Below are 21390 nucleotides of genomic sequence, written 5' to 3'. Positions count from 1 at the left end.
GTGGCTGGACGGGACCTTAACCTAAACAACAACAGAACGTCATTCCAATTATTGACTTTGCTCTTTCAATAATGTTCAGTTTTAGACAGTTCAGAATAAGACAATTCAGTTAGGGAAGATTCTTAAGATTTGGCTTTGTTTTTTAAGGGGTTGAAAAAACTTGACTTCCCAACTCGATTTCTGCGGGATTGATTGTAAACATTATAACTTGATTGCATTATCAGTAGTTTACATTAAAGCAATGGTTCACTCTATCAAAACAAGTCAAAGCGAAGCTACTCCCTCAAGACTCTCATTCTTGGTGTTCTCTCTCGCTCCACACTTGTCCTTCACGGCATAGTTTATTCTCGTTACTTAGTTTGCATTCAGAAAAATCAAATAAATGATAAATTTAAGATTTATAAACGAAACCGAGCGTTTTCTATTGCTTCTCAGTAATGATTCTACAGCCCAAATCTTTTGCCACCAGTTTGCCTTCAGATACGCTTATGTAACATTTACTTGGTAGTGCAAGACGTACCTTGTCTAAAATATTAGAACTATTTTTCGACAGATGTTAGGTTGAGAAGAACTTCTTTCGATGAAAAAGCTGGTAGCCATCGAAGTGATTTGACGTTTAAACTGATATCTAACTGGTGTTATGTGTCTTGCCGTTGCGGATGCTGCATGAATCGGTTGAATCCTCCGGTCGTAAACATCATTTTTCTGGAGGGAGGTTGGGAAAATAACCCAGAGAACACAGAAACCCCAGCCACTCTAAGATAATGAAAAGAAAAAGGAAATAAATGAAAAAGAAAACAGTTATTAGAGGCGATGGGAGCTTCACTCAGCGGAACCTCAATGCTGTTCACAAGAGTTTTCTTCTGGCACAGCGCGAGATTAAGAAAGTATATCCTCTTTCCGAGACATGTATCTGCTATTCTAAATCTTAAAAATTAGAAGGAAAGCTTTAGTCCAGTCCTGATACCACTTCTAAAGCGATAGATATCGGTATTTTATTTTTGTAGAATAAGTTCTCTTTTTCCTTTGGCCTTTGTTGGGATCATTATTTCTTGGTACTTCTGTCCGATGTGGTACTCCTGCTGAGTCAGCCCCTGTTTGATACATATTATTTTGCATGGAGTTCAGCAAATGGTGCACTATTACTTGCAATAGGAGGGGTACAAACGACAAAGACTTGTTTGAAGAGTTTTTCACTTACATAGATCCGAATAAAATATTTCGACCCCACAACTACCTTAAGTGCTTGAGTGTTTACTCAACCTTTCAATGGCTCTCCAGCACACTTCCATCCTATTTACCAACTTACTTGAGAGGTTCATGACATGTGTTGTTAGAGCCTGCGAGTGACGCAGCTTCCCTAAAGAGATGGCACACTGCAGTTATCAAATCTATTCGCTCTTCCTGTGTAAGAAAAATGTATGAAATCAGTAATTGGCCTTGATTGAAATGAAAAATTAGTACAGTGATATCATCTTCACGGAGTTGGCTCACCAAATTAAAGGAGCTTTTAGTCTTACAGAAGTCTGAGGTGATGTGATGTGGGAGGCGCGTGCTCGTCAGCCACGAGAATATCCTGCATTGAAAGAAAGGAAATTAAAATGACTGAAGGGGAAAACACCCAAAACAAAAAAAAAAACTGACGGTGTGTTAAGGGAAAATATAAGTGAGAAGGGCATGTAAAAGTTAACATTTCGGCCAAAGAATATTATCATATAGGTAAGTTTGACTAAATTGTCACAACATCAATCGGAAAGAACCCTTATTTTCCGTTTTCTGATGAATGACTCGCCTTATCAGGAGCGTGGGACACACAGAGAGTCCGAAACGTTATGGAGAGTGTCACATGGGGACCTAGTTAAGGCTTAATTCCTTAGAGTGTTATTCCATTGCCAAGCTCAAAATCTACCTCCAATGCCATTTAATTGGAGTTGACTTTTTAAGATTCAATCGTTGTGTAAAAGAGAGGTTTCTGTACCTGACAGAAGATCATCGTGATATTAGCGCTCTTCGAAGTGATGGGTGTTAATAACGTTTTTACGGCTTGGACGAGGTTGTTGTAGATCTAAAAAAAAACTGTTGTTTTGAAAACGCCCTATTGGAGCAGAAAGCTCTCGTGAAATGCCGAGAAAGTTTGTGATGCTAACCTCCTTAATCTGAAAACCAAACAGCATAGTGACAACTTTTAATAAAACAAAGAAAAGATCTTAAGATATAGTCTATTCCTACCATCTTCTTCCTACTTTGTAAAGTTAAATCGCGTGAAAGATCATATTAACTGCAGAAATACAGTCGTTCTGCTCGTTTGTTTGTTTCTAATTACTTGTTAGTTACGCAGGAGTGGACCCATCCTCGGAGACCCAGGGGCTGAGTCGATTTCAAGTTAGGGCACGAAGAGCCCCTGGGTCTCCGAGGATGGAGTGGACCATAAATTCCAAATACACCAGTTAGAGATTCTGCGAGAAGCTTAACTGTCAGTCAAAAAAAGATAACAGCAGCAACTTGATTGTAAAATAAGAAGGGGTGTGGTCGTCCTATATTAACAAAAAGTAAAAAGACCAGTGAGCCAATGATATGAAATAAATTACAATACTGGTAAGATACGCAACGCCCACAAATAAATAGTTCGCAAAAAATCACAAACCAGATTACCAGCAAAGAGGAAAGAGAAAAGAAATGAAAGTTTTTAAGCGTTTTTACCAACTTTGCAAGAGGGTATAAAAAGGCAGGTTACCTTTTAATTGAAGTAATCAAGAAGACCTTTATTTTCACATTTACATGTCTCGTATAAGACTCTCCACATGGTTGTATATGTGCCATAAACACACTCAAACTGAAGCGTTCCTGAAAAGACAGTTAGATGTGCAATATCAGGACACCCGGTTCACTCGGAGGAAATGGGCTCACCCCGAAGAAAGAAATTTCCCTTGCTGGGCTCAGCCCACTTCAAAATACATTCTTAGCATTCTCGTTGTCAAACATTCCCAGATTTCATTTCGGTCGATCTGTTGGCATGTCAACAAGAGCTGATCGTCCTCAAGAGATCGCATATCCTCTATCCAGCGTTTGATCGTGACCATAGCTAATCTAGATCATAGTCAATCGTGACTTAAGTATTGTGCCAATCGTTTCATCATGGCTTCATCAAGGAAAAATAATCTGTTAACTGATGTTCAAAGATCCATTTTGTCTCGGTATTTTGACCAAGGCATGACTGGAAAGGGTCAAGCCCACAACGATCTCATTGAACAGGCCAGTGCAGAAGCTAAAGTGACTAAGGAAACTGTAAAGGTAAGACTTGCATTGGTTAAAATGCTTTTATAGATTCCATATATTTATGTTAGATAGTAGCGTAAATATGGAATGTTGCTTGGATCCTTTTCTGTGATCTCGCTGGTAAGGCGTGTGTTTCGGACCCTTTTACTGGTGGTTGCCGCGAATGTCACGCACCGTAGTGAAATCTTCCAAGCGCTTTTACTATTAAATAAATTAGTTATACACTTTTGAATTCGATGAAAACCGATTCGATTTACTATTAGTTCTTTATTTGGTATTGAATATTTAGAATTGGATTGGAAGCGAACGAAAGAAGAGAAAAGCAGCGGCAAGTTCGACTTCGAGTGATCAAGATACCGCACCGTCAGCAAAAAGCGTAAAAAGCATCCCCTACATACGAGCTCCCACGTCATACAATAACTTTTGTAGGGAGCTGTTCAGCAAAGGTAAAAGTTTATGAAATATTCGTCTACGCCATATATAATACTACGAACAAACTACACAGAAGTTAAACCCGTTTTAAACTTTATGTTTCTTTTCAATGTGAAATTAATCCAAGCTATGCTTGATCGAGTAGGGGTTTTGTCGTTCTTTAGTAATTGGATAATAGTTTAGAGCTAAACAAGAGAGTAATTAAACTAAACGCTCATGCACACTTTGTATTTAAATTCTAGATCAGTGTCGAAACCTTTCTATGGTAGAAAAAAATTCGTTTGCTGCCAAAGAGTGGGCGAAACTCACTGCTGAAGAAAAAACTTTATATAAGAGTTCGCAGAATATAGCGGGCGAGTTGAATCCCGAAGATATTGAAAGGACCGTCAAAAAGATAAGAGATCAAATAATTAAGCTGGTGAGTCATATTATATTATTTTCAATTCCTCGGCGTTTGACGAGAATCAAAATATTATATTCCACATTGATTCCATTGACTTATTTCAGTCAGTTCTCAAAATACTTCAACAACACGGGTCGGGGCAAATGTGAAAAGTTAAATCTTCAAATCCCCACATCGATAGATCCTGTAAGTAATTGAGCATATAAATTTTGCATAAAAAACGAACAAAGAGAAAAAAAATCCATATGAATAGGGTAAAAAACAAAGATTGAAGTATAGAAAGCTGGAGAAGAGGAAGAAAGAAGGAAAAAAGAATAAAATAGTCGCAGAATTAAATCCTTAATCATTGAGTTGTTAAATTCTTTCCTGTCAGCTTAAATAAGCTTCTTGTTAACTCCATCATTATTTCATAATGCTGAAAAAATATTGGCCTGTTCATTTGAAACTTTTGAACTGTCTCATATAGGTAAACATTCTTGATGGATATGGCTGTTGCACTGCGGTACTACAAAAAGATCCTGATGGACAGTTGTTTGGTTTTGGATCCCCTGCAGGTCAAGACTTTTTGTCAAGGAATCCCGAGTTGATGTTTAAATTCAAAAGCTATTTTGGTGGTAAGCTTTTCACTAATTTTTTGCAGTATTTCTGCACTATTGTTTTAGTTCTGCAAAATCTAACACCTCCATGTAGGTCACATGTAATAAAGTTTCATGAGTAAAGTGTAAGATGCTTGGGGTTGTGCCATATACTGACTTCCGGAATACGGGAATGATCTGCTGAACAGGGTATGGTTTTTCAAGCTTAAGCTTTGAGTCATAAATAGGGTATCCTTTTGAACTACATTTCCAACTTTGTCTACAGTTCCTGTCAAGTAATTCAGGGTATTCATATACCATTACAATGCTAAATAACCAACTATCCTCAATGATATTGACCACCACCCAAGAATTAAACTCTTTCGGATCTGATAGGTCATTATCAAAAAATATTTTTATTTGTCACAAGGGTAATAGTATCAGGATCCTGTGGAACACCCATATTCCCTAAACCAGTTGGAATATCCCCTCGGAGTAGTTAGTAACATCTAGTAAATTATGTTTATCTATTTGCAGGTGCAGACAACAAAGATGTTACATATAAAGACATAACAGCATTATTCAACCAAAAATACAGTAAGATTGCAATGATTATTGTATGCATGCATTTGTGTGATTCCATGCACGTTTTTGTGATTACAACTTTTCGGATTCCAGCACACACCTCTTCATTAATAATTATTAGTTAATTCTCTGGGAGTGTGTAATCCCATTTATTACACGACTCGGGCAGTCAGAGGGCCAATAACTAAAATCAACCAATCAAAATGCTCTATTGCCGGTCCAATATTCTCTAAGTATTGGACGGGGCACTGTCCCGAATGATACCACACTTGTGTCCCTTTGAACTTCAGTCGTATAATAAATCTCTTATTAACCAAGCTTGCTCGGGACCGCACTGGAAGAATATCGGTCCTCGGTCTTTTTTGTACGGACCTCACTGCGCTCGGTACGTACTGTCAAGACCTCGGGCTGATATTCTCCCAATACGGCCCTCGTACTTGGTTAATAAGATATATATATTGGCTATCATAGCAAAATATATGAGAGTACACACTCCCAGATAATTAACTAATAATTATTAATGAAAAGGTTTGTGCTGGAATCCGAAAGGTTGTAATGGTTTCAAGCTCTGTGTCAAATAACAGGGTATTGACTATTCAAATCCATTTCCAATTTTTTTCTGTCACATTCAGAGTATAGCTTTATATACAAATTAAGCACTTTTAAATCTCAACCTTTACCAAAAGAATTATATGTGGCCTCCACCCTACAATTGTTAAATTGTAAAAATATTTCTATTCTGGCAGTTATTTAGCAATAACCCTTTTTATTTGTCATAAATACGATATAAGAATTTAAGATTTTCAGGTTGACTATTTCAGGGTTCTGGCTGAACACCCAAACCCAAGTCCACATGGAGTATACCCCACGAGTTAATTATTATAAAGGCTACATTATTATTCATAGATGTTGTAAAAGATATTGTTGTTTGGGTCTTGGGACCAACATCATTAAATACCACCAATATACTCAATCTTGTTATGGTTTGAGAATGTATATTTTAACTTTTACATTATCATTAATATCATAATTACTCAAAAATGTTATTGATGTCATATTGCCATTTTCCTATAAGGGCAAGCCGTAATGAATAATTATTAGAGGTCCTCCAACGTTATAAAAAACTTTCTGTTCTCAGTGATACAGGTTTCTTAATCATTCTATAGTTGCTTTTACTGGTACAGCCAATTGAAAGCCTTTAGATTCTTGTTATCAGGGGTATCTATGGAGCTATGCTAAATATATCACAAAAAAACTCTAAAAAAAAGGATACACCAGACAATATTTTAATCAAAATAGGCGAGTTTTGGGAAGTCTCAACAGCCCTAGAAAACTATTACATTCTCCGAAATCTTAGTGCTAAAATTGCAAAAAAGAACAGGTTCACAAATACTGGTAGTAATCAATTCGTTTTTCAACTTCAACTTTTTATTTGCTTACCCATATATTTTCTTTGATAGACTATTCACAGTAGAAACAGAATTATTATATACAGAAGCTTGTTTTTAGGTTAAAATTATCTTGAGAGTTTGTAAGTGCATGTATGAATCATGAATATGATGTATGTTAGCTACCATTAAAAGATCATGAAGAATGTATTGTAATCATCAAAAATAACACCTGTATGATGAATCCCATATGCACACATAACTATTATATGTTGGCTTCGTTTTCTCATTACCTTTAGGTCAGATGGTTGGAAAACCTTCAAGAGTGCCATACCTCAAGGGTGGTTTTGAGGTTGAGGGACTTCCTGAAGATTTGCCTTTTCGGAAGCCTTTCATGTATGGCGGGATGCAAATGAGGAGAATTCTTGAGGCTAAAGAAAGCATCATCTTCAAACCAGCCCCATTGCAAGGAAATAGTGATGATGCTGTTGAGACTCCAATTGAACAAGAGCCCATCCCAACAGAAGCAACTCAAGAAATACTGGCATCCCTCTTAGCCCATATTGCTGGAGACAGAGTGTCAAAGCGTGCACTTAGTGGTGGTGGTGTCATAAAAGAAGAAGAAACCGAGGTTGTAGATCTCACATTCAGTAATCATGAAAGGTGGATCCTACAGTCATTTGGCATCACATATTTTGATACAGATGCATGGAAAGGGCTTTGGCACAATGTTCAACATGACACAGAGCATGATGGTGGTGTTATTCTTCCTGTGCTGAGTGGAGGAGAGGATGAGAAGTTTTGGCTTTTTTTGTGCTCGCTGAAACTGGGCACTATTCTAAAAGCATCAAGTGGCAAAGCACTAAAAGGACACTGGCTAGACAGGATTCCATCATCATCTAATGAATATCGACTACTCACTGACATGACAAACAGTGTCACCAAGCTTAATGCCATCAAGCTCGAGAATGGCACACCCCTCTACCACTTGTATTATGCAATGCCATCCCAAAATGGCACATACAAATTGGATGCATTGTTCGAAACTGCCATAGAGCAAGCCATAAGAAGATTAACTTGAGTCAACCCTGAAGATGTTTAAAATTTATTTATTTTGAGATTATAATTGCAGTACTAGTTACGTATCAATTCTTATGAAACAAATCAAGCTTGAGAACTAAATGTTTGTGTTAAAGGCAAATTTACACAATTTCAATTTTAGTTCCTTCTACATGTACTCTTCTGAGATTATAAAATTTTCCAAAAATGTCAAGATCAACATGTTTTATATTGGTAAGCATTCTTTCCTTGTATCTCAGTTTAATTACTAATCTGGTACCCCTGGGCAACAGAGCTAGGAGAGGGCATCTTTGCATGGTTACCTGGGAGTGAGTGAGTACCACTTTCATAATAAGCAAACATGGTTGTAAAACATTCTAGTTTCTCACAATTTGCAAAACAATTTTCTATGGGTTATTATTGCTTATTTTGAAAACTAGGTACTGTTACAGTAGCTAACTTATTTCTAACTTTTTAAACAAAATTTGGTTATTTGTAGAAAAATTGATTCATTGATATCTCCACTTTTGGAGTAAGGGAAATAACAACACTGAACCACCTACTTTTATACAGACAAGACTTTAATTTGCATTTTTTAAACCCTTTCCATTTTTCTTTCTAAGCTTCTATTGTAAGCCTCTATGTATTATATCTTTTAGGAAGTTACTATAACATTCAAAACTGCAACTTACACAAATATTGTACAAAAAAGGTTTTCATACATTTTGTGATTAATTTGACAGGAATGCCTGATTGTGAAATTTAATTGCTGAAAACAATATTTATTTATTTATTTGTTTTTGTAATTTTTTAATTTGCTGTTAATTGATATATTTTGGTCTGGGAGTATTTTTGATATTTTTCCAACACTTTGTCAGTATACATCTGTACTTGTGAATGAGATTGAGATAAGGGGTTCCTCTTTCCCTAGCTCTCAGACCTCTGATACCCGGGTTACTTAAAAACACAATTTACACTTTTGGGTTTGCCATATCCAGCCTCAATAGTGTGCAATGTTTTCTTTAGGACTTGACTACTGTCTGTAGTTGTGTGAAATGTGCATAGTTAGAAAGGATAGTGATAATAAAGGTTGCAGACAACGAATCATTTCAAGGCTGGAGATGATAAACTGATCACAGCTGCACAATTAATTATTGGCCACTATTGGTATCATTCACTCAAACAGTGCTTTCCATTTTGGTATTTGACTTTTTATTAGAGCTCATTTAACTTTAACAATATAAATAGAACAAAGGACAAGGAATAGTTCAGATGTTGGTCTTTTAATTGGCACATCAAATGTAATTGTTGAGTTTGATAAATTAATACTGCAGTGCCACGATCAACAGAATTTGCCAAATGTTATTCCTGGGGACGTTTTAAACTCATTGTCAGCAATAAGAAAGTTTCTTATCTTACCAGCAAATATTAATAAGACTACTCATAATCTAGTTGGGAAGCATGTACAAATTTTCATAGCTTATTTTCATGTTAGCATACAGCATTAATCGTAGTTTTGCAGTAGTAACGGGCAAAACAAGTTATTATGTTTTGTTGATACTGTTCGTTGTTCAATATTAAAGTAATAAATAATATGGAACTTGTGAAAATGCTCTACTGACGTACAATTATTGTATAAATGTATTTGTAATTGTGCATGCAATCAAAAATCAGTAAAATTATTAATAATTTACTATGATAGTTCATATTATTACATTGATATATGATTAATTTGAGAATTTCAAATTAACTTTTCACAACTGTAAAAAAGATTTCCTTTCAATGACTAAAGAACAACTAGACAATTTCATTCCTTTCAACAAAAACATAATATACTCAGACTTACAAGACGGCAGAATATCCCTATTATTGAAACAAATACACTGAAACAGCGGAAAATGAACTCAATGTGTTATCAAAATAACCTAAAAATCTATCTGACTTGAGTCTATTTTTGGTTTTGAAAACATGTACACTACAACAAAAATTTAACAATATTCGAATATTTCAACACAATGAAATAATTTGTCAGTCTATAAAATAGATCTTGGCACTTAGGTACATTAATTATGGTATTATGAATTTATTCATCATTATCATTACAGTGCAAATCAATTACATTTTTCAGGAATGTTGTTTGTCTGTGATTGGCCAAGGACCGATACAACCATTCCTGAAATATTTCTGTCTGGTCATGGTTTTGTGATTCTTACTGTAAAACATACATTTCATTTCCATTTTTGGTATGAGCCTGGGGTATACTTGTATGCAGTCTCTGACTTATCAGTACAGTCTTTGATTTTTGGTTAAATTATAGAGAGGTAAGAGCCTTGTACCTTTTTGACCCTTTCTTTATGTTGTGCTTCTGTGGCAAATGATAATCCATTCGGTAACCTTCCCACTTGCAAGACTTAACTGGGCAAGGTCGCAATGGCCTCTTATTTCCACTCTTTGCTTCTCTAGAAGAGAAAACAATAATTTAAAATGATTGTAATACCTGTTTGTTACTGAAGATGTAAGATGAATAATATGATTCGTGAAAAGGGATTTCTTGTTACAAAGAATAGGCTGTTTTAGATAAATTTGGATATACAAAAAACATATTGGCCTTACAACATCCACATTTGCATTTTCACAACAGCTTAATATTTTACTCACTATTTGTGATTATGAGGCAGCATGGACATTACATACCAAAAAAAACATTTACTAGATTTCTATTGTAATAATCGAGGCGCCCACTACTGTTAGAATGAAGCTGGTGATAGGGCAAAAAGAATAAAATCATCGAAAAGCAGGATAATGTTGAACAATGCCTCTTCTTTTTTGTAGTCATTGTTCTATCTGCCTTTCTTTGTTGCTTGGGCGAATCACAATCTTTGTTCTGATGAGTAGTGGGCTACTGTAATAATCTTGATATTACTTTTTCCTCTTGCTGATTACTTAGGACTTTTCTAATTTAGATTAAAAGTAAGAAATTCAATAACATTCTCATGGATGTTACATCAGAAAGAACCACACACTGTACAGTCACAGTGCTTGCAAAGTAGCATTTTTCCAAGTTCTTTTATTTAAAAAAGTAGAAGACATGGAATTTTGGAAGTTGTATGTGTTTTAAAACCACAAAATTTAGGAAATGAATATCTTTAATAATGAAATAAATATTTTTTAGAGATAAGTCAACTAAGAACAATGCATTGTATCAACAAATTTGAAATATTACTAAAACTTTTCAAATATGAATGATCAATGCACACTGATATCTATTTATTGACACAACTATATACATGTATCTCACCTGATTGTTTTGCTCTTTTCTTGAAGTCTTATTTTTGAGACATCTTCCTTTTTGAGTTTGTGAAAAAACTTCAAATGGTTCGCAATGTGTGTGTAGTTTTCGTTACAAAGCTGTAAAATGAAAACACACAAAGTTTTGGGTAAATACAAAATATTTTTATAGGAGCCACATGCTGAACTCCACATCCATGAATCACAAAAATAACAAACAATTCCCTTTGCATGGCAATCAAAATAAAATACCGAGTCATAAATGATGTCACTAGAAAATCAAACTTTGAGATAATTATAAGTCAACAGAAGTGATGTAGCTTTAAATATCACCATGGTAACCCGACTGTATACATGACTGCTTTTTGATGACCTATCTATTAATTTTTTGGTTTTAACTTACGGAGACGACATTAATCTGTATTATGCTGATAACAAACAGTATTACTTACTGGACATTTGTATCGATACGTCTTTTTCGAGCCAGGCTGTTTTGGTGAGTCTGAACCCACGTGGCATCTGGCGCTTGTGTCTTCTAACTCTTCATCGTGTGGCTTTTCGAATTCTGACTCTGAGAAATCATCTTCAACCCGACCATCGAGTACACGGAGCACTTTCTGTGCCTCGTTCTTCATTTTCATTCTAATAACTTCAATTGCATCGCCATTAGTGGGCTTAAGATCGCGTGTATTACATGTGCCGCTTTGGTGAAATGACTGTAACAGCGTTTCCACATTTTTGAGGAATTTGGCACGAAGGTGTAGACCTATTTCGTTTGCAACTCTTCTTTCAGCTCGCAACTGTCCCAGGAAATCACTGTTCTCAAACCCTGGCCTGTAGTTAAAATACATTTTGATGGAATTAGGATGTTGCTGCCACTAACGTAGATGCCGTTGCTATTCCATCGAAACTGTAGAGCCTTCGAGTTATTGGGTCAGCGATACCTAAAGAAGTCTCTCTTGCGGGCGTTAACATTTTCGGCGAGCATCCATGCCCCCAGTTTACATTTTCTTTGACCAACAATTATTAACAACCAGAAACAATATTCAGACTACAGGACCCGGCAAAATGTACGTATATCACGCACATTTTTACTCCGACGAAAGACAAAGGTCCGAAACGTAAGTTTTTCAACTTTCTCAACGGTGCTACAAATTACCTTTTTTTTTGCCGTTATATAATAACATTCTGGGTTATTATGCCGCAAGTATGAATACTGGGTCCAATCCTTTCCAGCTTATATACGGCCCCCCTTGGTGACATAATTCGAAAACAGGGCCTTAAGTTCCACCTGTATGCCGATGATTGCCAAATTTATGTGCCATTTATGCCTAATGATGAATCTGCTGCTCTGTTGAAAATAGAGGCCTGTGCTAAAGAGATCTATGCATGGATGGCATGTAATGGGCTTAGGATCAATCGCGATAAGACTGAGTTTTTGGTTATACATGCCAAACATCGCCCACGACCACCAATATGTCACATCAAAATTGCTGGTGTCAGGGTAGTTTTAACTGAGTCAGCTAGAAACATAGGAGTAATGTTTAAAGATGTTATGAATCACGAGCATCAAGTTCAAAATATCTCTAAAGTTGCTCTCTTTCACATACGCAATTTATCTAAAATCAAGAAACGTCTTACTCACAGAAAGATACTGAAACGTTAGCCATGCTTTTATTACATCTAAGCTGGACAATCGCATTTCTTTGTTGGGTGAGTTGCCACAATACTTATTAGATAAGGTTCAGCAGGTACAAAATGCTGCAGTGCGTCTCGTCTCCTGCAATTCCTGTAATCAAGTTTAATGTCTTTGCGTGGGGCAGGGTTGCCCATATTGCCCGAGCCAGAGGCTCATATAATCGCAAGACAACACCCACCCATCCCACCCCAGGGGAAGACATTCATCACACAGTAATCTCGTGCGTGGGAAATTAACGTCTCCTACCCCTAACCCTGCAGGAGACGGGACCTCCATTTATTTGTCCCTATCCGAGAAGACTAGAATATCTAAACCATTTCTCGATGTTATAGAAAGGCAGCATATTCTTCTCAATTATTTTAAGGCCTTGCGTGTTGGTCCGGCCTTGAGTGTTGGTCCGGCCTTGAGTGTTGGTCCGGCCACTCGAAAATATGACCGAATTGCGCCAGTCCTTAAAGAGCTTCACTGGCTACCTGTAAAAGCAACGTATTATCTTTAAAATATAAGTTCTTACCTTTAAGGCACTGAAAGCTTTATTATTTCTTTGACAAATCCTGACACATCTAAGGTGACTGTTCAATTTTCATTCGCACCCTAAAGCTCTAATTGTACGTAATAGATATCATGAGTCCCGTGCATAGTACTACCGCCCGGACTAGATATTATACGACAGATTGCACGCTTGATGCAGGCTGATTTCAAACATTTATAACCTTTCGGCTATCGACATTAAAAAGTGCAATATCGCATTACGTATATTATCAATTTGGTATGTCTTGATTAATATGACACAACCTGAAACAACCCTGAGATCACTGAGTTGGGCTAACTTTGTATGTATGTGTGTGCCAATTTTCTTACTGATATTTTAAAAGTAAAAAATATGTCTTTCATTGCTTGTTCTTTAATATTAAATGGTGTAGACAGAATAAAAACGATGCCCTAATAAAAAGATTGCTTTAAGGACATATCGTATCATTTGCGCTATTTGGTCAGTAAGGCTCATGTAACAGTATTGACTGAACGCAAGTCCCGTGGCATAAGTACGAGCGTTGCACAATTCCTCCGAAAGCTCTTAATTCTTTGCAAAAAAATTATAGCTAACAAAGCAAAATATATTGAAAGACTGTTTTCGGTTTAAACATGTTGATGAAATTCGCTCCAAACTATTTTCTTGGGGTAACGAGCTGATTTTGTACGTGTGCTAATTTTGTTTTCGGTGTGCTAATTTTGTTATCGATGCTCGTGTAATAACTTTGTCAATACATGCTAACATAGTCATATCGATCAGGACCGTATATCACCATAACGTGAACAGGTGATTTGGCCATGCTGATCATGTTAAAACGTATACAGTAAAATCAATGTTAATATTAACACACATTACCCGTAGAAAAGCTCCCAGTAGGGACTTTTAGCCGTCAGGACGGCAACGCCACGGAAGACGTCGATTAAAAACTGAGTTTCTACTTTTAGTTAGAATTTCGAAAATGGCTGCATGTGTTTACCGTCTCATAGGGCGCCAGACCTCAAACACAACATAACGCATACAAGTAGCATTGAGTTCCAAATGTAAATCAAAATAATTTTCCGCCGCGGTTTCGCTTCGCATACGACGCAAATTTTGGTGATTTCACGTTGTTGTTTTGCAAAGGACGTCTAAGAAATGTACAAAGTTCTAAAACGCACGTACTGGGCTATTGTTCTGCCAATTAGATCTATTGTTTTTCCACACGTTCTCGTTGCCGTAGCCGTCGTGGTTTGTTTAAAGTCCCTAGTATTAGATATCGCACGCGAGTACCGCATTTTACAAATACTTGGGTATTTTCATTTTCTAAGTGGCGATGCATGCACCTCTGATCTATCTATTTCAAAGCAGACGCAACCTTTCTTATCAGCAGAAGTCACTTTCAAGACATATATGACTGTATGGGATGATCCACTGAACACGGTATGCTTTTTCAAGGTTCGCGAAGGGTATCCTATTCAACTTTATTTCCGACTTTGTCTCAGTTTTCATTCATACTCAGGGTCTCAGTTTCCATTCATACTCACGCTATCCAACATCGATCCTACAGGGATATAAAGCTGTGTGCTCATCCGGGAAGGTTCTTAGGGGTAGAACCTAAGATCTAAACCTAAAGCGGATGCAGAAAAAAAATCAAAATAGGGGAACTTTTCTTTAATTGAGACCAAAAGCACTCATTCTTTTGGGATAGGCATTGTTATTCCTGTTGTAATTCACGTGGAAGAGGGAGGGACAAGTCACCCCGTTCCCCTCCCTGTATCCGCCTTTGCGAACATTAGGAAAGAGATAGAAAAAGGTTCAGAAAAAGCAGAAAAACAAATCATTTATACAAGTACACTTTTAATTAGCGAGAATTAAGCAACCTATTTAAGAACCTAGCGAGTCTGATTTTCAGTCAAGCACCATTTATATAGGAACCTGTTCAAGCTGACTTGAAAAAAATGTAGGTTCTCTTAACAAGAGGTTTTATTGCATTGCAATCGAAGCTGCAATTGTATTGGCCCAAATGTTTCACTTAAGTCATGTTGTTATAATATTCATGCGAGTTAGTAATTATAGTTATAAAATATTCTCTTTTATGAGGTATCGACTATGCATCGTCACCAAATGGCTTCTTATTATTATCATAACAACATTTTTTACAATGAAAATGCACCATCATTGATCTAGATTGTCTGTTTGTTCGTTTTCATCAGCTTCAGTTTCATCCCTAACACTACTGACATCATCAACGTCATCATTATCATTTGCAGCTTCATCTTCAAGTAAAGACAGTGTTGATTCTCCACTTCCATCCAAAATTCTTTTCAGCAATTCTTCATAATCTGTTTCAAACAAGACTTATTCCTTCCAAAGTATTTGCAGGCTTGCTAGTTCTTGGATTAAGGATGCTCTCTTCACTAGAAGAAGGTTCTTGTGACTTGGATTATTTTGAGCGGAAGCCTTATCGATCCAAGAATCAACTTTCTGTACTTCCTCAGAAAGAAAGGTCTGAAACCTTTCAACCTCTGCTTTAAGAAGAATGATTTCTTCGTTGGCCCTTTTTTTCAACAAAAACACATTTATGATTTGTATTTTTGTAGAATGGGCTAGGGTGTTACGTTGAGGATCCACGTTGACTGCGCTGTAAATGGTTGATTGCGGATCTTTCACTATAACAAAAACTTCATCATCTGACAGATCACCAAATTGGGCTGTTCTCAAAGCTTTCAGTTGGGGTATGAGCAGTTTGACACTGGCTGTTATCTTGGTAAGTTCTTTGTTCAGCTTTTTAGCAATAGCTTGTCCATCTGCAAAGACAGATTACAATATAAGGTAAATAAATATCAATTAAATAAATAATCTGATTACACTACAACCTATCCAAGCCCACACCCAGATAAGCCAGACACTTCCTGAGCCTCTGTTTTAATCATTCTGTGCACCTGTCTAAGACACACACATAAAGCTGGTCTTCAGAGTGTTTATCACCATTATCATGTCATATCAAGAACCTATCATTTACCTGCATACTTTTTCTTCATTTCCAGAACAAAAATCCGCTCCGCTGCTAGGTGGTGTAGTTTTTTGAGTAACTGACACCCTTGTTTAAGCTTGAGGCGAGCAAGAACCTCTTTGTACAAAGAACTTGCCACAGTCCACTTCCTTTGAATTCCTTGTTGTCTCTCAATAGATGTTTGCAACTTCTCAAGCCTAAATAATATATTACAAACAAGGATATCAGAAAGAAATATCACAACTGGCACTGAGTTCAAAATACTGAAGCAAGCATGCAATTAAGTTTTAAGATACTTTTCCTTGACACAAAATTTGATTCCTTAGAAGAACCATAAAGGGGATTAAATACCATACACATGAGTATGCAGTTGAAGAATTTAATGAATCTAATATTACATAATAATTTGTTTATACATCAGTGTCAAATGTTTTTGCATTTTACTGTTTTGATTTTGATTCACACTTATTTCCTACCTATAAACATTTTTTGTTATACAAAGGTGTAGTGGATGAATGAATTTTAGAGATTTATTTGTGAGATTTACAGTACAAACCTCTGTAACTGTTTCTTTATTGATTCAACTTCCTGAGCAGTAATCTCAGAATTGGACTGCAATTTAAACCTAGAAATAATAATGTCAAGTTTTATCATTGTTTATACTGCATCATAAGTACTTGTAACACAGCACTAATCAGCTACAACATCATTTTATTGCAGTGATCACTTCCCTGAATAGTAGATAATTATTACTGATTGTTAAGCCTCCCATGGAAACTCAAACATGCCATGCACCAATCAACTTCGGTCATTTGTTTGAGTTTAGTACTGTATAGATTATCCTTGATCATCCAATGCGTAACTTGAATGATTTGAATTTCATTTGTGGGCTCTGGTATAAATGTGCCATATTTGACTGCCAAAATGTATGTGATGTATTAAATAAGGGCAGTTGGGGAGAATGACTAACTTTATATTTATTAAAGTTAATAATTGAAATAATATTGGAAAATATAATAATAATAAAACAATAATAACAATCATTATCATCATTATCATCATCAAAATTCCTTGTAACTTACTTAAGATCGTTTGCAGTGCTAAGGCTTTCAACATACTTCTCATCCCATTCCAGCTCTATAGAAAATAAAATAACTATAGTAAATTATTATATCTGCAATAATTCCACGATGATTTGATGCAATAACATACAGTATATTTAGTTACTACTATTCAGATCTATGTAGTAATGACTGTACCTATTTAACACAATCAATCTAAATTTTAGTAAAAACCCATTTCAAAACACATGCCAATTTGAGATCAACTGGTTAAAATTAATGGCCACAGTCATATCACATGATAAAACATTTAAAAGATTGATAAAAGAATGAAATGTCCATATCAGTCGTGAGAAGCTGGGTTCTTCTGTTGAGATGCTGCTCCCTACTTTTTGCTATCTACTCAAATCTACAGATTAATATTTTGAGTGAGAGCTCCAAAGTGAACATTTCACCATACTGGAAAAAACGGATTAACTCCAATACCTTCATCACTGCTTTCAGTGGACACTTCTGCCTCAATCCACATCTCAATATCTTGCTCTGTAACAGGTTCTGTTGTGTAATAAGGACAATGGATTAATTTCATCCTGTGCAGCAAGAAAAACTCTGAATATTTAATATACTAAGAGATTTTTCATATGTATAACCACTTAATTTAAAAGATATTGTGCACACTTGAATTTTAGCTATACCTGCAGATGGGGTACATGACTATGGTGCAATTATAGCAACACTAGGTTGTATTTTATAACAAAAAGTGTGTATAAGTGATAAATATCACTTTGCTATATTATACATGCCTGACAAAGACTTGCACAGGGAATCAATTTTTTCAGTTGAGTTTTGGAGAATTTCTTTACTTCGTCTAAACTTTCTTTTCAACGAAGGTCCTGTGGAACATTGAAAACATTCCAAAAATTGTAATAAACAAATTGAAAGATAAATATTAACTATCAAATGAATTATGAAACAATACTACTTCACAAAGGGGAACTTAAACACTAAAAATAAAGTTAAAACAAAAACATACTCTCCGAAAAAAGATGTGTATTTTGTTACCACAAATGATTTATTTTTGGATATTGTCCATTAAAATTATAAATTAATGGATGGACACTATCTAAAAATACATCATTCATTTTACCAAAATACACATCTTTTAAAAAGTATGAAGAAACATACGAGGCTGTTGTGCATTAAACCTCTAAGTAAAAAAAAAAATTAATGAAACATTGTTACATATGGCCATTTAATGCTGTTTTGAACTAAACTGTAGGAAGAAGTGAACACATAACATTTACAGGTTGACTTTTTTTATTTGTTATAAAGTAGCACTAAATACCCTCAAAAAGGACCATTTATAGATTAAACAAGCTTTACCAAACTTTTCACGGAGTTGATCTCCGTAGTGCAAAAGACCATCAGTAAGGACATCAATTCTTTAATCAATTCTTATCAATTCAATTTTTATCAATTCTTTTACCATTTCCTTTGTTATCCTAGAATAGTCACGAAGGAAAGCCCAAAGCCTCTCAGTACCCTCACCATCTGTGAGACCAATTCCATCAATACATCTTGGTGAATACTTGATCTGAAGAATTAAGAGTTAATTTTAATTTGATACATAGCAATAACAATTAAGTTATTATTATTACCATTAATTAAAATTAAGAATGCTTTGTTACCTGACATGAAGCTTTGTGACCATAACAGTGAAAAATTGGTATACCCAAGGTCAACTGGGTTGTGTTGAACAGTAATTCTTGTGCATTTTTCTGAAACAGAGATTATTGTTATTATTGTTGATACTCACAAGCATAAAATTTAAAAGTTTGTGATCTAACCGCACACTATATTATCTAGTATACTGTAATTACAAACACAGATATTATAGCTGCCTTTGGACACTTCACCCAAAAAGCCTTAATATATAATTTCAATATAAACTGAATGAAATGATATAAAGAACTTAAGAAACACTCCGATAACTATAACTATTAAATTTAGTAGTAGAAAACAACAATAACAACAACGTTTACCTTCATATGTGAAGACAATATGCATGCAATGTCATAGAGCATGACAAACTTTAGACTTTTATCGTTCTCGTCAAGAAAGCGCTTAACCTCATAAAGTGGATAACCAATCCTGAAATTAAACAAAAGATCCAAAGATCAAAAAAGAAGAAAAAGTGGAAAAAATGAAGGTGACCACACCTTTTCAATACTGATGTATACATGTTGTGGTTTAAATTTAACAATTGGTTCATGCATCAGCATGCATTCATGGAGATTTGACTGCGCAGGAAGTTTGGAGAGCATGAAAGATGTATAAGAGTTGCTCGAGGCTGTGCCTTGAGCAACTCTAACTTTTTTAGTGCTCTCCAAACTTCCCAAGTGCTCAACTTCTCCATGAATACGCAGCTGACACATGAACCAATTGTTTTATAACATTTTCCTCGCTGTAGTTTATGAATAAAGGGAGGAAATACCCTCTCCTATGCCTCAATGTGTGGTTTATTTTGTTTTGGGAAAGTATTTCGCTGCGCTTCAATGATCTCGTCTCAGATTGGTTAAAAACTGACAAGTGCATTCATGCGTGGAAATGAAGCTAGAGTTGAGGAACGAGATGAAATCAGCGTTGATTGTCTTCCCCTTCCTCTGGGTTCTTTCTCAAAAAAAAGGTAGGTAGATCTTCATTGGCTTGTTCACTTGTTGCCATGTCTAGTTTTTTACCGAAGTTTTTCCCGGTTTTTAATGAAAAATGCTTAAGTCCCCTGCAAGAAAAACAAATTGTCCTGAGGCATTTGACGTCACCGGCATGCATCAGTGGGACATTTTGTTCATAGCAGCTCAATAACACTTACACAGAGCAAGCACGTGCGCTATGTTATAAATACTCTAAAAAGACAATAAGTGAGAACACAAGCACAATAAAAAACTAAACTCTGCCATAAATATAAATTTATTACAACTTCAAAAAGTACATCTAACTCTTTGCAAGTACTTTCATCAATAAATAATAATTACTGATTTTTAAAAAGAGATCGAGATAATAAGAGTAATGACAACACTTCAAGGATAACAGCTAGATAGCCAATGCATTTGTCCATTGCTATTACATAATAATTATTAATTACTGAAATGTACCTTTCATCATGTTTGATGCTATGAAATCCTTTGGGGAAGTCATGTCTGCAGACACAACCAAAGACTCCTTTCTCATCAAAAAGTTTATTCTTTCCTTTTTGATCTAATGGAGCTTGCAAGTTCACCAGCATGAAATGAGCTGCAGTCCTAAACAAAATTAATTGAGTTTTAAAGTGCCTCTACATGTATACTGGAATATAGAAATATATTGCCAACAACCAACCAAAAAAAAAATCAATAATTAATATTTGGCATGGCTTCATTTGTGTCTACATAAGTTTATAAATTTGTATGTGCCACTGGTGTGCTGAGAGAAGGCTCCCAAATAATTATCACTGACCATCATAATGAGGTAATCAGATAGCTCCTTGTTATTGGAAAGGAATAGCTACTAGTAAAATTAAGATATTTGCACAGGACATTTTTAGGCTACTGTTTCCAATGTGATGTGGCTTGATTTTTCTTCATTAACAAACCTTTGAAACCTCAGAAGCACGTTCACAGTAGCCATTTACAAAATTGTCAACATCATCTTGGTCTGCAAACATCAGCTGTCCATGTTTTGGAACTCCTATTGATTTCAGTCCCTGGCATTTCTTCCTGGAAAGACCAAAGCATGCATCCATGCTCTCTATCAAAATTCCATTTTCCTGCAAGTGAAAAAATACTGTGGTGCAAAATTACCCAGGTTAAAAAATTGTACATAGGGAAAAATTAAATTTACCTTAGAAAAAAAATTACCTGCAACATATACCTTTTATACATTTAAATAATTAACTCAAAAGCACTTTAAACACTGTTTCCTAATCTGTAAAGGGAGTTTTCTGTTTTGAATATCATTAAATATACTGAATAAATTAGGTATATGTATAGAGCGTACAATTCAAGGTCTCTGCAATCAAGTGTACATGTAAAATATCGTGAATAAAGGAAGATTATTTATTAAAT

The 21390-nt window shown here is 35.5% G+C and overlaps 4 protein-coding genes across 13 annotated transcripts in view; 1 reads left to right on the top strand and 3 right to left on the bottom strand.

Annotated features, from left to right (window-relative positions):
- Positions 1-2879: 2879 nt before the first annotated feature.
- LOC148735241 (uncharacterized) lies at positions 2880-8822 on the top strand. Its single transcript, XM_088755711.1, has 6 exons — positions 2880-3291; positions 3566-3722; positions 3951-4126; positions 4578-4665; positions 5224-5283; positions 6959-8822. The coding sequence occupies exons 1-6, from the start codon at positions 3136-3138 to the stop codon at positions 7738-7740; spliced, it is 1419 nt and encodes a 472-aa protein (XP_088611837.1). The 5' UTR covers positions 2880-3135; the 3' UTR covers positions 7741-8822.
- Positions 8823-8913: 91 nt separating this feature from the next.
- Positions 8914-12274, bottom strand: LOC148735240 (uncharacterized). 2 transcript variants are annotated; one of them, XM_088755713.1, is made up of 4 exons: positions 12166-12274; positions 11459-11840; positions 11017-11126; positions 8914-10177 (listed from the first exon to the last, which is right to left on the bottom strand). In XM_088755713.1, exons 2-4 carry the CDS (start codon positions 11645-11647, stop codon positions 10030-10032), a joined length of 447 nt encoding a protein of 148 aa, XP_088611839.1. In that variant the 5' UTR covers positions 11648-11840; positions 12166-12274; the 3' UTR covers positions 8914-10029. The 2 variants fall into 2 exon arrangements, with proteins under 2 accessions (XP_088611839.1, XP_088611838.1); XM_088755712.1 differs by lacking the exon at positions 12166-12274 and having other exon boundaries at positions 11459-11934.
- A 2779-nt stretch (positions 12275-15053) lies between these two features.
- Positions 15054-18827, bottom strand: LOC148735239 (uncharacterized). 6 transcript variants are annotated; one of them, XM_088754209.1, is made up of 7 exons: positions 18777-18827; positions 18094-18183; positions 17777-17845; positions 17312-17384; positions 16786-16854; positions 16239-16426; positions 15054-16023 (listed from the first exon to the last, which is right to left on the bottom strand). In XM_088754209.1, the coding sequence occupies exons 3-7, from the start codon at positions 17817-17819 to the stop codon at positions 15575-15577; spliced, it is 822 nt and encodes a 273-aa protein (XP_088610335.1). In that variant the 5' UTR covers positions 17820-17845; positions 18094-18183; positions 18777-18827; the 3' UTR covers positions 15054-15574. The 6 variants fall into 6 exon arrangements, with proteins under 6 accessions (XP_088610335.1, XP_088610329.1, XP_088610330.1 ...); XM_088754203.1 differs by lacking the exon at positions 18777-18827 and adding an exon at positions 18679-18734; XM_088754204.1 differs by lacking the exon at positions 18777-18827 and adding an exon at positions 18679-18734 and having other exon boundaries at positions 17312-17366.
- Positions 18778-21390, bottom strand: part of LOC148735238 (uncharacterized) — a 6303-nt gene continuing 3690 nt past the window's right edge. The window contains exons 6-8 of one of the 4 annotated variants that reach the window (XR_015999002.1): positions 20919-21092; positions 19333-19441; positions 18778-18884 (exon numbers count right to left, since the gene is read on the bottom strand). Coding sequence is in view for 1 of the 4 variants with exons in the window: in XM_088754202.1 (XP_088610328.1) it covers positions 20527-20589; positions 20919-21092 (237 nt within the window). In the remaining 3 variants the exon portion in view is untranslated. Of the gene's footprint in view, positions 18885-18978; positions 19069-19332; positions 19442-20239; positions 20590-20918; positions 21093-21390 lie in introns of those variants that run through there. The other 3 variants (XR_015999001.1, XR_015999000.1, XM_088754202.1) reach the window with 3 other exon arrangements.

Source organism: Stylophora pistillata, chromosome 3 (assembly GCF_964205215.1).
Source record: "Stylophora pistillata chromosome 3, jaStyPist1.2, whole genome shotgun sequence".
Classification (NCBI taxonomy): Eukaryota; Metazoa; Cnidaria; class Anthozoa; order Scleractinia; family Pocilloporidae; genus Stylophora; species Stylophora pistillata.
This window is presented reverse-complemented; position numbering and strand designations above follow the sequence as displayed.